This window comes from Psammomys obesus, unplaced genomic scaffold (assembly GCF_907164565.1).
Source record: "Psammomys obesus unplaced genomic scaffold, mPsaObe1.curated_primary_1811, whole genome shotgun sequence".
NCBI lineage: Eukaryota > Metazoa > Chordata > Mammalia > Rodentia > Muridae > Psammomys > Psammomys obesus.
The window spans coordinates 5,373,284-5,388,632 of NW_026592710.1; the positions used below are offsets into that span (position 1 = coordinate 5,373,284).

General features: G+C 41.5%; 1 protein-coding gene across 5 annotated transcripts in view; it reads right to left on the reverse strand.

The window, feature by feature from the left end:
- The window catches only part of Rere (arginine-glutamic acid dipeptide repeats), a 347,420-nt gene that overhangs the window by 105,655 nt on the left and 226,416 nt on the right, over positions 1 to 15,349 (reverse strand). For all 5 annotated transcript variants that reach the window (XM_055615371.1, XM_055615372.1, XM_055615370.1 and 2 more), the window contains 2 exons: positions 9,069 to 9,193; positions 7,912 to 8,011 (listed from right to left, as the gene is read on the reverse strand). In XM_055615371.1, the coding sequence (XP_055471346.1) occupies positions 7,912 to 8,011; positions 9,069 to 9,193 (225 nt within the window). The remainder of the gene's footprint in view (positions 1 to 7,911; positions 8,012 to 9,068; positions 9,194 to 15,349) is intronic.

Sequence of the window (15,349 nt, forward strand, 5' to 3'; positions counted from 1 at the left end):
CCACCAGTTGAGAAGGTCTTGGTCATCCAACAAAAACCCTACGACAAGCCTCTGTCCACACCCCCTCCAAAGCAGTAGTCAGCAGTACAGCTTGAAACACTGATACCTTGTTGCTGCATAAAGGCTTGTCAGGATTGATTTATATGAGCTACTGTCCACAATTTATTGGATATGCATAGTAAGAACATATAGCATGTCAACTTTTTCCATTACCCTTTTAAAACAACAAATCACTCCCTCCCCCCATAAAAATCCTACCTCAACCCAAGTTAGCAAACACTAACCACTGACTGGTGCCTTGTGTCAATAAGGCCGATTACTGGAGAGTGCCCATGGAATCACAGTGAGCAGTTGCTCACACAGTCACAAATGAGCGGTGCCTTATTTGGGACTGAGAAATACCCATACCCTCTAAATACACACTAGCACCGCAAAACTAAAACAGGTTGGGAGACACCACTGCAGTCCATTTAAGATGAACAAATAAAAAATCTCTAAGAAAATTCTATGAATGCATTTTTCGAACTTCAAAGGGGCAAATGAGATGAAGGGGATCTTTACAGTCAGCTCATCAGTTTATTCCACCACGCCAAGTTCTACACAATCAGCTCTGATACAGATTTGAAGCCTGATTTGTTTATTCCACCATACGACAAACATTCTAGCCTTTCTCTATCACATACCAGCAGGGAAGAGCTCAGAAACTAAGATGATTAATACCCGATAGTTAACAAATTATTGTTAACTGTCTTGACTAATTTTACAAATCAGAGATGAAAAACCATTCGACTACCGGGAACTTTTAAATCTTTTGTTGGAGATGTGGGTGTGCATAAAGAAATAAGCAAATAAATACACATTCTTCTGACTATGCAAAAAGCTTGCTTCAAGTGTCTAACAGTCAGCCGTATTTCAGGGAATAAAGCTGTCAGGTTGAAGTGCAATCTCTGCTGCAGGATTATAAATTTTACTTATATCAAGTACTAAACAGAATAGATACTCAGTGCTATAAGAAAAGGTAAACATAAAAATGGCAACAAATTACTCAGAAGAAGTTAAGTTTAATTTTATTAATGGAAGAAAATTGAGCCTCAACAGTGAAATGTAGTATCAATTTAGTAAAAATAATACAGCATAATATATGGTCTGCTTTGTAAATGGGCAGCCAGCAGAGACGGCTGAATCAAACCCTTCAGGATAAGAAGGCTGCTCTGTGCTTTATGGGATTTAGTTTACTAATTATTTCCCAGTTGATGGTAAAGGGACATTCTGCATACCTACACGAAACTAACACTACCTGCGTCATACGAAGAAAGAGAAAGAGAAAGAGAAAGAGAGCACCCTAAAGGGAAGGAGTGACCCAGCAGCCCTGCATCCAGAGTTCACAGTGTAAGGGCCATAAGCAGCACATGGTGGCTCACCCCTGTAACCCAGTATCTGCGTGACTGATGTGAGGCTAGCCCAGGCAACCTGGCCAATTCCCAGCCAGGAAGGGTACACAGTGCGACTCTGTCGTAAGAACTCCCAAAACAAATTCATGGTTCAAGTTTCATAGACACTGTCAGAGTGGATAGCAAGACAAGAAAAACAAAACACACAAAAGGACAAATGAGCTACTTCAAAACAAAGAGAACAAATTCAAAGTAAGAAGCGAGAAGAGGATGGAAACTGCGAAGACAAGAAAGCTGCACAGCCTGTACGGACATCAAACACGAACGACACCAAGGCAAAGGGTATTCCTGGTATAGAGAGGCTCACCCTTAAAGGGCCGAGAGCCAGTACACAAACGCCACAGAGGTCCATGTGCCCAAAACACAGCCTCAAGACACGCTGCAAAATGCACGGAGCCTAGTGAGGAGGTAAAAGCCGACAACAGAAATGTGAAAATGGTGACTGTTATTCAGACTTTCCACACTGAACTGACTCTGTACTTGTCAGTTTTGAGATGTAGGAGTTGGAGGACAAACTCTCAGATCACCAGACTTGGTGGCAAGTACCTTTACCAATGGAACAAGATCTCCAGATTCCTCAATTTAAAACACTCAGTCTAATAAATCTAATCTCTCTCTCTCTCTCTCAATGCAACTGTTGAGTTAAAAACACATGTAGCATTTTAACCAATATAAATGACATGACAAATGAGGAAACCAACTGCGGAAGATCGAAATCTTGCGCCTTGAAGGATAGGTTAATGGCTAAGAGCATATATTGTTTACAGAAGCACGATTTTTAGCACCCACATTGTGTGGCTCAAAACCACCTTTATGTCCATCTTCAGAGGATCCAAGTCCTCTGGCCTCGTCAGGTATCTGCACTCACATTACATACCTCACACAGTCATCCACACATATGCCCTTAAGTAAAAATAATGAAAGAAAAGTCTTAAAAACAAACAAACAAACTCTGAAATTTTACCAATTACTCTTTTACTGGCACGAAATTAAATATCACTAACATTTCAAAAATAAAATTTAGAAAAATGAGCCGGGTAGCAGTAGTACATACTTTTAATGCCCAGGGAAGCAGAAGCGGGTGGATCTCTGTGAGTTTGAGTCCAGCCTGGTTTACAAACTGAGTTCCAGGACAGCCAGGGCTACAAAGGGATACCCTATCTTGACAAACAAAACTGGAAGCTGGAGAGATGGCTCAGAGGTTAAGAGCACTGGCTCCTTTTTAGGTCCTAAAGTTCAATTCCCAGCAAACAAATGATGGCTCACAACCATCTATAATGAGATCTGGTGTCCTCTTCTGGCCTGCAGGCACACATACAGACAGAACACTGTATACATGAAAAAGGAAATTAAACAATTTAATTCTAATTCATTCATGGGCCAAAGAAATACAAAAACAATAGTGGGAGGGGAAGAAGGGTTTAGAAGCATCTGGAAAAGCAAGATAATGAAAGCAAAAGCAAGGAAAAAAAAAAATCAAAATTTGTGATAAAAACAGTTATTTAACACCCAACTTGTAGAAGCTAGAAATACTGAAGACCAACTTAACTGCCAGGTGGAAAGAAACAAGTTTAGTGATGAAAGAGCAACAATAGAACCAAAACCTACTGCTGCAAAAGATCAATCTTGATAAATCTCTACTTGAGATTCAGAGAAAATAAATTCAAGGTCTTAGGAAAAACAAAAGGCCAGCAATTAAAAAGTCTACAGACATTAAAATGTAAACTAGAGGACATAGACAAATGTTTAAAAACACACTTACATGTTACCAAAGCTGACCAACTTGAAGAAATACAAACTTTGAATAGACCTGTGTCTACTTGTAATTTTATTTTTTAGATTGTTTAATTATTATTTTAAAGGTGTTGTGTGCATGCATACCTGTACGCAAGTACCCTTGGAGGCCAGAAGAGGACATCAAATCCCCATGGAACTTAATTATAGGAATGACCCAATGCGGATACTGGGAACAGAAAATCAGTGCTCCAGAAGAGCAGCAAGTGCTAAGTCACCTCTCCAACCTCTATAAAATTAAAAACATTAAAAGTTTACTATCTATTGTGTGCATAAGCACGCTTGTGTATTGGATGTGTGCACATATGCCTACTCAGATGCCTAGATGTCAGTGTCCTTCAACTAACAGTAGAAGCACATTCTCGCCACCCGACATGTAGGTCTGAAGAATCAAGCCAAAGTCATCTGCCTTGGTAAATGCCTTTGTCCACTGAGGCAGCTCATAAGCCCTACTTACAATTTTAAAATGACTCATAGATAGTCATATCCTGACAACTTTACTAGTTCTTCCAAGTGTTTAGCAATAAGAAAATAATTTTATAGACTCCATATATTACAGAAAAAGTTATATGTCAGAATCCCTCATGAACCCATATATAAAGTTCTTTAACAAAAATATTAACAAACAAACAAACAAAAATATTATCAAACAGACTAAGGCAGTGATGGGGCAGGTCTTTAATCCCAGCACTTGGGAGGCAGCACAATTTCTGATATCAAGGCTAGCCTGGTCTATACAGCAAGTTATAGGGCAGCCATGGCTACACAGAAAAGCCCAATCTTGTAAAACCACAAAATACAATACAATACAATACAATACAATACAATACAATACAATACAATACAATACAGGCAAAATATTAACAAATGAAACACAACAGGACTGAGAAAGAAGAGTTTATTCCATTAATTAATAGCTGATTACAATTTGAAAGCCATGTCTTTCAGCCAAAAAAAAAAAAAAAAAAAAAAAAAAGATGGCTACTATGTGATCTCATCAGATACAAAGCAGACCAATCAACAAAACTCACATCCATTCATGATAAAAACTTCAGCAAGAGGATATTCTTGGTGTGATTAAACAACTCCACACTACACAGACTGAAAGCTTTCTAAAATCATCAATGAGGAAGATTCAAGGAAAATGCAAGAAAGCACAGATAAGAAACAAAGATTAGGGGGCTAAGAAATGGCTCAGCTGTTAAGAGCACTGGCTGCTTTTTCAGAGGACCCAGGTTCAATTCCCAGCACCCACATGGCAGCTCACAGTTTTTTATATAGCTCCAATTTCAGGGGATCTGGCACCTTTACAGACATATATGCAGGCAAAACACCTATGCACACAAAATAAAAATAAGTAAAAACAAGAAACAAAACAAAAACATAAACAAACAAACAAAAAAAACACATTAAAGGGAGACACAAACCCAGGTGGTGGTACTGCATTTAATCCCAACACTTGGGAGGCAGAGACAGGTGGGTCTCTGAGTTTGAGGTCAGCCTGGTCTACAGAACAAGTTCCAGGACAGCCAGGGCTGCACAGAGAAATCTTGCGTGGTGGTTTGAATGGTGGTTATGCCCCACACACTCATGTGCTTGAATGCTTGGCCCACGAGGAGTGGCACCAGTAGAGGCACCAGTAGAATGTGTGGCCTTGTAGGAGGAAGTGTGTCACTGTGGAGGGTCTCTGAGGTCCCCTATGCTCAAACTATACCCCGTGTAACACAGGCTCCTGCTGTCTGCAGATCAAGATCTGAAACTCTTGGCTCCTCCAGGACTATGTCTGCCTGCATGCTGCCATGCTCCCCACCATGACAATAACAGACTAAACCTCAATTAAATGTTTTCCTTTATAATAGTTGCTATGGTCATGGTGCCTCTTTAAAGCAATGGAAACTCTACCTGAGATACCCTGTTGCAAACCATCACCCATCAAAAAAAGTGTGTTGTGTGCGTATGCGTGCGTGCGTGCGTGCGTGCGTGCGTGTGTGTGTGTGTGTGTGTGTGTGTAGTACAAAATACATTTTTGATTGGGTATAAAGTCAACCCTAAAGAATGAAACTAACAGATACTCAGTAACTCAGAACTCAAACATGCCAGGAGGGGATATTAATTACAGTACTAGCTTCACTATTCAAACTTCAAATGATAACTACAATCATGAAAGCAGAATTTTTTTCATAAGCCTTTTATAAGAAAAAATAAATCACAGCAGCAAAATGTCCCTATCAAAGGCTTTCTTGACCACATACACATTTTTGAGTTCATAGACATTCACAGCTGTTTGCAGTATCATCTAATCTGAATCTCAGCTTCTTGATTGTGGACTCTTAAAAGCCTTTTTTGACACTGTCATATGTTCAAGGTAAAGTCTTTCTTTATATGTAAATTACAATAAAAGCTAAGTATTAAATTAATGAGGCAGGCCTGGAGAGCACTGCCTGCTCTTCCAGAGGTCCCAGGTTCAATTCCCCAGCACCACCATGGCAGCTCACAACTGTCTGTAACTCCAAGATCTGACACCCTCACCCAGACACACATGCAGACAAAACACCAATGCATATAAAATAAAAACTAACAAGTTATTTAAATAACGAATTACACGAGAGGAAGTGCACAGGTACATAGAGGTTATGAGCTGTTTGTTTGTATGCCTGCCTGTGCGTGCCATGCACACATATGGAACCCAGAGGACAACATGCCGAGTTGGCTCTCTCCCTCCACCATGTGGATCAGGGATGGCACTCAAGTGCCTTTGCCTGCTAAGCAACCTTGATGGTCCACAACAGCTTTTTTTTTTTTTTTTTTTTTGGGGGGGGGGGGGACATGAAATTTCATTTACTGGATAAGCATGTACCGATAAGATCACCCAAGGGCCAATACACAACGTGGATTCAACATTGCATACTACTCCACTCCCTCATAAGAGCAGATTAAAACTTAGCTGTGCTGCCACAACAGCAAGCTGAGTGCCAGGCACTGTGTAGTAAAAGATGTTTACATCAAAAATGAAAGTTTTTTTTTTTTTTAAATATTTTAAGTTTTGTGGATTAGCAGCATTCAACAAGTCACCTGGTCGTTTTTGTTTGTTTACTTGTTTCTTGACAGGGTTTCTCTGTGTAACTTTGGCTGTCATGGACTCTCTTTGTAGACAAGGCTGGCCCCAAACTCACAGAGATCTGCCTGCCTCCGCCTCCCCAATTTCTGGGATTACAGGCATGCACCACTGTGCCCAGCTAGCTTGGCCTTTTTGAACCTTGCATTCTTATTTTGAAACTGGGTAGATGATTGCCAAAGTCCCTGCCAATGACAGAGCTCTCAAGACAAAACAAAACAAAAAACAAAGGTGAGCTTAAATTAGGTAACTGTTAAAGGAGCCATTAGGCCTCAAGAGTGCCCTGCGACACACATATAACCATGTGACCACCATGCATCAACACACATGACTACTGCGTCAGAAGCTCACAACCAAACACTTGGCATTACTTGTTTGGACTTGATGATTTCACATTAGAAAACATACAGAAAGCAATTGCTTCGAATGTTAATTTTCTAACTCTGTCCTTAGGAGACACTGTAAGGCCAAAAGCCTGCTAAAGCAAAACAAATCCAGCTACAGCAATGCACTGGCTCCAGCAGGCGCAGGGCTGATAGCAGATGCTGCACAGACACCAAACAAACACCCTAGCTTTTCCTATAACCAATTCCATCTAGATAGCCTCACATACCTCATTTCTTTCTGCCCTCCCTCCCCCCCCCCACCCCTGGACAGGGTTTTTCTGTGTAGCCCTGGCTGTCCTGAAATTTGCTTTACAGACCAAACTCGGAGATCAGCCTGCCTCTATCTCCACCTCCCAATGCTGGGATTAAACATGTGTGCCACTACTTCTGTCTTGTTTTATTTTTTTAAGGTAACAATAGCAGAATCTCCTGCGAGTATTGTGAGGATGACATAAGATCATGTGTATGCCTAGTACCCAAATAAATGAGACTTCAGTAAAGACATTGTTACTAGAAACTCATTTGAAACTTCTCACAATCTTGCGGTTCAGACAAAGTAAGACACAAACCTGGGAGTTACAATGTCTTCGGCCACAATCTCAAAGACATATGGCCAAGATAATTATTTTTTGTTTTTGTGCATGAGTGCACATGTGCATGCACATGTATGTTTGTGTTTGCGAGTGCCCATGTGAGCATGCACGCATGCCCAAGTGTATGACTATACTCCATGTGCATGCAGGAGCACAGAGAGGTCAGATCAGATGAGAGCACTGGATCCTCCTGGAACTGGAGTTACAGGCAATGGGAGAAGCAATGCCAGTGCTGTGAACTGACACAGCTTCGCTGCAAGAGCATCAGTGATCTTAACAGAACAACCCCTACAACTCATTGTTGATTTTTACTTATGACTATTTATTTAATTTATTTTTATGTATAAACAGTGTATACAAAGGTGTGTCACGTGGGTGGGGGCAGGGAGTTCTGGGGGTTACAGGAGGGATTCTCAGAGCCAGCTCCTGTGTAAGTACAGCAAGCACTCCAAACTACAGGGCCACAGTCATTTCTGTATCCTAACAACACCACAGTACCAACACCTATACTGCTTGCCACACCTTGCTCCATGCTCCTGTCCTGCCCTCTAAGGTGACACCCAGACACTTACTGTGTTCAGTGCATTCAGAGTGGTGTCATCCCGAGATGCTGCAACACAGCCGTCCTCTGTAGAGCCTCCATCACACATCCCTGCAAATGCTGCCATGCTCCTTTGGGGAAAAGGATGGAGTTTCCTTGATCAGCAGACATCAATATCCGGACGCACAGTGAGTTTAACCCTTAGTTTTCAGCAAGGTTCCACTCATACATGTGCACTGTGGCCAGCCCTCGGCCCGGCCCAGAGTCTAATCCTCCCTCGGGACAGAAGTATGACTTCAGTAGGTCCATGCTACTTCTGTTTTGTCCATACTCAGATTCAAGTCTCAGCACATGAAACATCTACTTCTCATGGCACTCCACCAGATTATGATATTTTGGAAATACTCAGATGCACTATCACCATGCATTACTTAAACAATTCCAAGTCCCTGGAAAACAGGTGAAATTAATTCCTCTCATGTATATAACCAACCACCCTTCAGTGGGCTAAAAGTGAAAAGTAACAGAACAGGAAACAATCATCTACCCCATTTACACTATCTCATCCCCACTGCACCACAGTGCAAAGCACTGGGGACTGCAAACAGCCAAGATGGAACTAGCCGCCCCAAGCTAGTCTTACGCACTATGCACTTTAGTTTTGCTGTTGCACATGGGTGAGGCTGCATGTGGGTCCCAAATTACTACACAAAGGTAGGTCCTGCCTCCACTATGGCATGGAGGGGCTGAAGTTTCTGTGTTGGCTCTGTCATTTGTTATGTTTGCAAGTTCTACCATACAATCAGATAAATATCTGCATGCAGGGAAGCCACACAAATGTCAAGCTGGGTCAGACACTACCGAGGAGCCCCAGCACAGAGAACAGGAACTCAGTAATGGAACTGTAAAGTGAGGTGAGTGACTCCCTCAACTGCAGTGAGAGGTGTTGGTAATTACATGTGCGGCTGAAGATGCTTCCTCTGAGGAGCTCTAATGTCTGATGGAAGGGAAATAACAAGAACAAATGGTAAGCTGCTTTTGTCAGGTAAGAAAGACCACTAGAGCAGAAAGCAATACTCAGAGTGAAAAAAGGCCCATTACTAATAAGGACGGAAAGGAAGAAAGTTTATGACACTCATCAGTCCATCTGTCCGAATTCAGAAAGCAGCTGGAGCAGATTCTCATTACCTTGCTGCCCTCAAGTACATGAGGAGGTCACAGTCACTGACGCCAGGCATCCAGACAAGCTCCTCATGCTGAGTCACAGTATCACCATCTGGAGAAGGAAATGGTTGCAAATCTGGAAGTTTGGCCTGTAAGACAGAGATGAAGAAGTCACCATCAAGGTAAGTACTGGAAAGAGCTTTGCAGCAGGCAATCTTCTCGACCTGATGCACTGACCCGATCTCCTTGGGCAGCCAACGTTAAGAGTAAAATCGTGAATCATTCAAATCACAACAGACAGCTCAATCCCCACTTCAGGAGCAGTGAGTGGTGGCAAAGCCAACCAGTACTATCATAATTTAACAATTTGACACACAAATAGAATGAACAAAGACAAAAAGTATCATGGAGTGACAGCTCTAAGTAAGAATAAGACACACATCTCTAATCCACACTTACAAGTCAGACACAGCAAATTACAACACTCCACCATGGATACTGTGTCATGGTTAGGATAAAAACACTAATGTTAACATTAAAAACAGTTTAATTAACTTAAATGGTAGAAACATATAGTTCGAGAATAAGAGAACTTATCAGGAAACAGGACAGAATAAAAGAAATGTCTGTGACCTGCTATGATTCCACAGAGTGAATTGAATAGATTACATAAGAACAACACATCACAGGCGGTGGTGACGCACACCTTCAGTCCCAGCACTGGGGAGGGCAGGTAGATATCTCTGTGAGTTTGAGGCTACCCTGGTCTATAGAGTGAGTTCCAGGGCAGCCAGGGCTACACAGAGATATCGTGTCTTGAAAAACAAACAAACAAACAAACAAACAAACAAACAAACAAAAAGAACAACTCATTAGATGTAATGCAAACATCCCAAATTGAACAGAAGTGATGAACAACCAAGAGTCTAAGCAGTCAGATTTTGCACCTGCACTCTGCTAAGGCACAACAAGGTAGGTCGGCAGGTACCGTGGCTACTGCAACCACCAGAGGCCTAGGAAAGGTCAAGTTACCCAGCATTCTCATCTTAACAAACGATGAACACAGGCATGCTGCTTTGACACTTTACACCATGTTGATGTTAAAAAGCTCTCGTTCAAGCCAGGTGGCACCTGGTGCATGTCTGTAATTGCAGCACTCGGGGAGGTAGAGGCTGGTGGGTAATTGTGAGTTCGAGGACAGCCTGGACTACAAAGAAAGTCCAAGCTAGCTAAGAACACACAGAGAAGCTATGTCTCAAAAAAACAAAACAAAACACCCCCCCCACACACACCCCCCCACAGAACCAGGAACACTTAAGTGAAAAAAGAGAACCAATGTAGAAGCAAACACTGGAAATGCAAAGAGACACATTTAATTTTAAATAGTCTAGCAGATAACATGAAACAAAACTGCACATCCCAGTCTATACTAGACAGGCAAGTATAAGGTAACATAAAGACAGGACAGTACTGCCCAAGCCAGGGGACACCTGTGTTCCCCAGGAACTCTGTTTCCCTCACCCCACATCAAGAAATTTTCACCTTTAGTGAAAGTTCCTATATTCAAATGCTGGATATTGAAGATTTAAGACAGTTCTGTGACAAAACACAATACCCATACCCAATATATCCGCTCTGCCTGAAGTCCCCTACTATAACTAAACTCGTTGACAACTCTCACTTTCCCCAAATTCTTGGCTGTTTGGCTGGCTGGTTGACTGGTTTGGAGACAGTCTTGCTAGGCAGTCCAGATAGATCTCAGATTCATAATTTTCTTGCTTCAGCTTGCTGAATGCTGGCATTACAGGTGTATAGCAACATTCTAAGCAAAATCATGATTTTTTACACTTAATATTCACTTTCATATCATTTTGTTGGATTCTGTCAACTCCAACCACTCCCCCAAAGGGTAGTGCTGATTCTGTTGTCCTAAACAGAAGCACTGTAGCTGGGTAAACAGAAGGGTTGATATGGGTATGCAGACTAAAGGTTACTGTTCACTAGAAAAGCATGGAATTGCCTTTAATCCTCCCCTAACTTAACCTCTCCACAAAGTCAGCCTACTTCCGTCAGGGCACCTACAGTTCTGGATCAGTCCACACTGTCACATAAAACCTGTTGGCTTTTCCAACATTTTGCTCTTTCTCTGCAAACCCCTCTCCCACCAGATAGCCTTGGCAGTTTGATCCTCAATAAATCTTTCTTTCTGCCCACAGAGTGGTCTATTTCAGTAGTTTCTCTGCTCTGTCACTTACAGGTGTCACAATTCTACTTCATAAAAACTGAAAACACTGGATTATGATGAAAACAGGATAGACACCCATCTGGAAAGTCATTAGCATCACATTAGTACTGGGTTTACATTCCCAGTCCAGGTCCAGTGTCTAGCATAACAACAGCTCTTTATTAAATTAATTAAAAAGTACTATAGTTGGGGAACAGGCTCAAGCTCTGGGAGAAGGTGTGACTAGAGAAATGATTGGATGGTACAAAGAAAGAGAAATGGAAATGGCTTTTAATGGCAAGAAATGAGGTCCAACAAGAAAAACTCAAGCTAACAACAGACTCCACTCTTAATCGACCACAGCTATTGGGGGAGGAGGGATGTAGCAACAGCCTCAAAACTGCAAGCAGGATTGGCTCTCCAGGCAGGCCCTTATCTGAGGACATATGCAAAGGTGTGCTGGCTAAACTACAAATAAAAATGGAATTAAAAACCATCCCAGAAAGTATATATTATATACCATTTATATAAAAGGGAGAGAGGGATTAAAAGTAAGTGGGAAGAACAATAAGATAAATTCTCTAAAGTAAATGAAAAGCTAAATGTAGTAACAAAATAAACTGGTTCTACTCAGGAACTATTTCAAATAATGCTAAAACATTAATTTACCTACACTGCCCTCATGGGATACAATTGAAAGGTAAAACCAAATTTACTAGTACCCTGCTTCCCAGCAGCTGTGACAAAGTATGTGTAATGTTCATGTAAGGCGCTAAAGTCAATCCTAGCACCAAAAGAAAGCAAATGGAAGAGTCTACAGGCGTGTGAGTATTGTTATTTTGGGCTATAAGATAAAGGGACAAAAGCAATTAGGTCAGTGTCATCCATGAATGGGAAAAAGAGACAGATTTAGATGAAAGTAGAGCAAGAATAATAGAAATGGTAAAGAGCACAATTAACTAACTCCAGCTCCAGGATTATCCAATGTCCTCTTCTGGTCTCCTTGAACTCATGTGCATGTGCCCCCACAGACATAAGCATACATATATAAGTCTACAGTAAAAATTTTTAAAAGGAAATGACTGGTTTTATTCCTTTTGTATATGCCTGAGGTTGATGCAGGAAATCATCCTCAATTGCTCTTTGATTTTATTAATTGAGGCAGGGTCTCTCAATCAAACCCTGAGCTCACCACTATGACTAATCTTAGTAGCCAGCTTGCTCTGGGGAATCTCATTTCTATGTTCTTCTGCTGGAATTGTAGGCGGGGCACTGCACCCACCTGACATTGTCATCGACTCTAGGGATCACAATGAACTCCGGTTCCTATGCTTGCTTATTTTTAAATTACAGTGATTTATTTTTTGTGTTGGGGGGGATGGATCACAGGATACATGTAGAAGTAAGGACAACATGCAGGAGTCCATTCTCTCCTTCTACCATGTATGTAGCAGGATCAAATTAGGTCACCAGCCTTGAGCCATCTTGCTAGTCAAATGAGAAGTAATCTTAAAACCCTGAGCCATCTTCAATATATTACTGATTTTGATTTGGTATAAGATATTATAACTGACCTTTTATAAGAGGGCTTCATTGTGCTAACTGTAATTAAAATGATATATCTGTGATGCATCTCAACTACCACAGGTTGGAAGCAGACTGGGGAAGAGCAGACAAAACAAGTCTCACCAACTCTGCAAAGCTCAGTAACACTGAGGAGGACTGTCTTATGTTCCCATCTATGTATTTGTTATTATTGACCCTAAGAAAAAAGCTAAAAACTTTAAAAAGGTACTTTGATTTTGGTACTCCAAAACATTCCTTTAAAAGAGCATTTCCATATCTGACATTAAAGGATCATCTGAATGGAAGCACACAAACCCAAGCTGAGCGAGTTTGCTTCTTTCTGGGCCTCAGGGGCATCCTCTTCTAGAAAGGGTAGGAAATAAATCTTAAGTCAAAGTCTAGTATCAGACCCTACAACCCTGGAAACAAATGGTGAAAGAGAAAATGAGTAGGAAAACACAACACAAGGGGAAGAAGAGGAAGGGGACTGTGACTGAGTGATGCACTGGATCCTTTATTTAAACCACAGCTAAAGAGCTGGTGAGACTTCTCAATGGGTAAAGGTGCATGCAGCCAAGGCTGACAACCTAAATTAGGAGAATAATCTATTTCTGTGAGTTGTCCTCTGAGTACACAGGCATGATGAACACACATGCACGCACGCTCGTGCAAGAACAATAACAAAAAAAAAAAAAAAAAAAAAAAATCAAGCTGGGCACAGTGGCACAAGCCTGTGATCCCAGCACTTGGAGTGGCAAAGGCAGGTAGATGTCTGTGAGTTTGAGGCCAGCCTGATCTAAAATACAAGTCCTGGACTCAAGGCTACACAGAGAAACCCTGCTCAAAAAAAGAAAAACAAAAAACAAAACAAAACAAAACAAAAAAACCACCCCAATGATAATTACAGTACAATAGTACACGCCTGTAATTTCAGCATTCAGAAGGCAAAGTCAACCTGGGCTACATACTGACACTTTATCCACCCCAAATCAACGGAGGGCTGGAGAGACGGTACAGAGGTTAAAAGGACATGCTGTTCTTCCAGAGGACCCAAGTTTGACTGCCAGAACCCATGCCAGACAGCTCACAACTGCCTATTAAGTATATTTCCAGGTGGTCTCTGGCCCTCTTCTGACCTCCGCAAGCCCCTGCATTCATGTGCACATGCCACCATACAGACACATGTGTGTATATATACGTATATACACATACACATCTAATTAAAATAATAATAAATAAGCAGGGCATGGCGACGCATACCTTGAATCCCATACTTGGAAAGAAGGGCTAGGCAGATCTCCGTGAGTTTGAGACTAGCCTAGTCTGCATACGGAGTTCCAGGCTTGCAGGCTATATAGTGAGATCCTGTCACAAAAACTAACAACAACAAAAAATATATCTCAAAACAACAAACTAAATAAATAATCAAAACAAAAACAAACACACAAACCCCAGAATCTCCAGTCCAGAGTTAGGGATAGAGTAACGCAGGGCATGAGTAGAAAACTTAGCATGTACAAGGCCGTGGGTACCACTGCCATCCCTGTAAAACATCACCCCCACAAATCCACAGTCCAGAGGCCGTCCTGGTCAGGTCTATCTAACAGCCCACACCAGTAAGACTGTCCTTGAACAAGACAAAAATTAAGGGTCCTGTTACTGTGTATTTCTGCCTTTGTCATAAAAAGAGGAATATCTACAGACAATATACTTCTGTTTGTTTCTACATTTTAATAAGCATGTCTTCAGTTTTTTACTTTTACTCTCATCAAAGAGTTAAGTTCTAAAGAAATGGATGTGGCACAAAAAAAAGCTCAAAATCTACATAAAACAACAAACAAACAAAAACCTAAACAACAACAAAACAACTAGGAAACACCTAAACCTTTTACGGCTACACAAGGATTGCTGTGGCCTGTAATTTGTGTCTCTGCATAACAAGCATACTGGCCATCTCCCCCACACAGTGCTCACTCGTGTGACTGTTTGGAGTCATCATGCTAAGTCCATTTTCTTCAGGTTTAGCAATGGACACATGACTCAACACATGTGCATGTCACACCACTCAGTGCAGCAAGAACAGACAAGCAGCAAGAGAATGCCAGCGACTCTCAGTAAAACTCAGCTCTGAACTCACTAGGACAGTCCAGCAGGAGGCCTGAACAACCATGACGGCCAGAGTGCCCTGTGACCCCCAATCAGAGCTTCCTAACTGCTACCAGAATCCTTAAGCAGAGGAAACTCAGTACACTAAACAGGTGCCAGAAAGAACAGCTCACCCAAGATCCAGCTGAAAAGTACCAGCCCTCTTAACTCTAGGAAGGAAAAGGTATTTATAGTATTTTTTCCATCTCTTTCTTTTTAGTGGTGATGGGAGTGGAACCTAGAGTCTCACACACATAAGGCAAGCGCTCCACCACTAAGCAAAACTACTAGTCTTTTAAAAAAAAGGTTGTTTATTTTTATGGGTGTGTGTGTGTGTGTGTGTGTGTGTGTGTGTGTGTGTGTGTGTGTG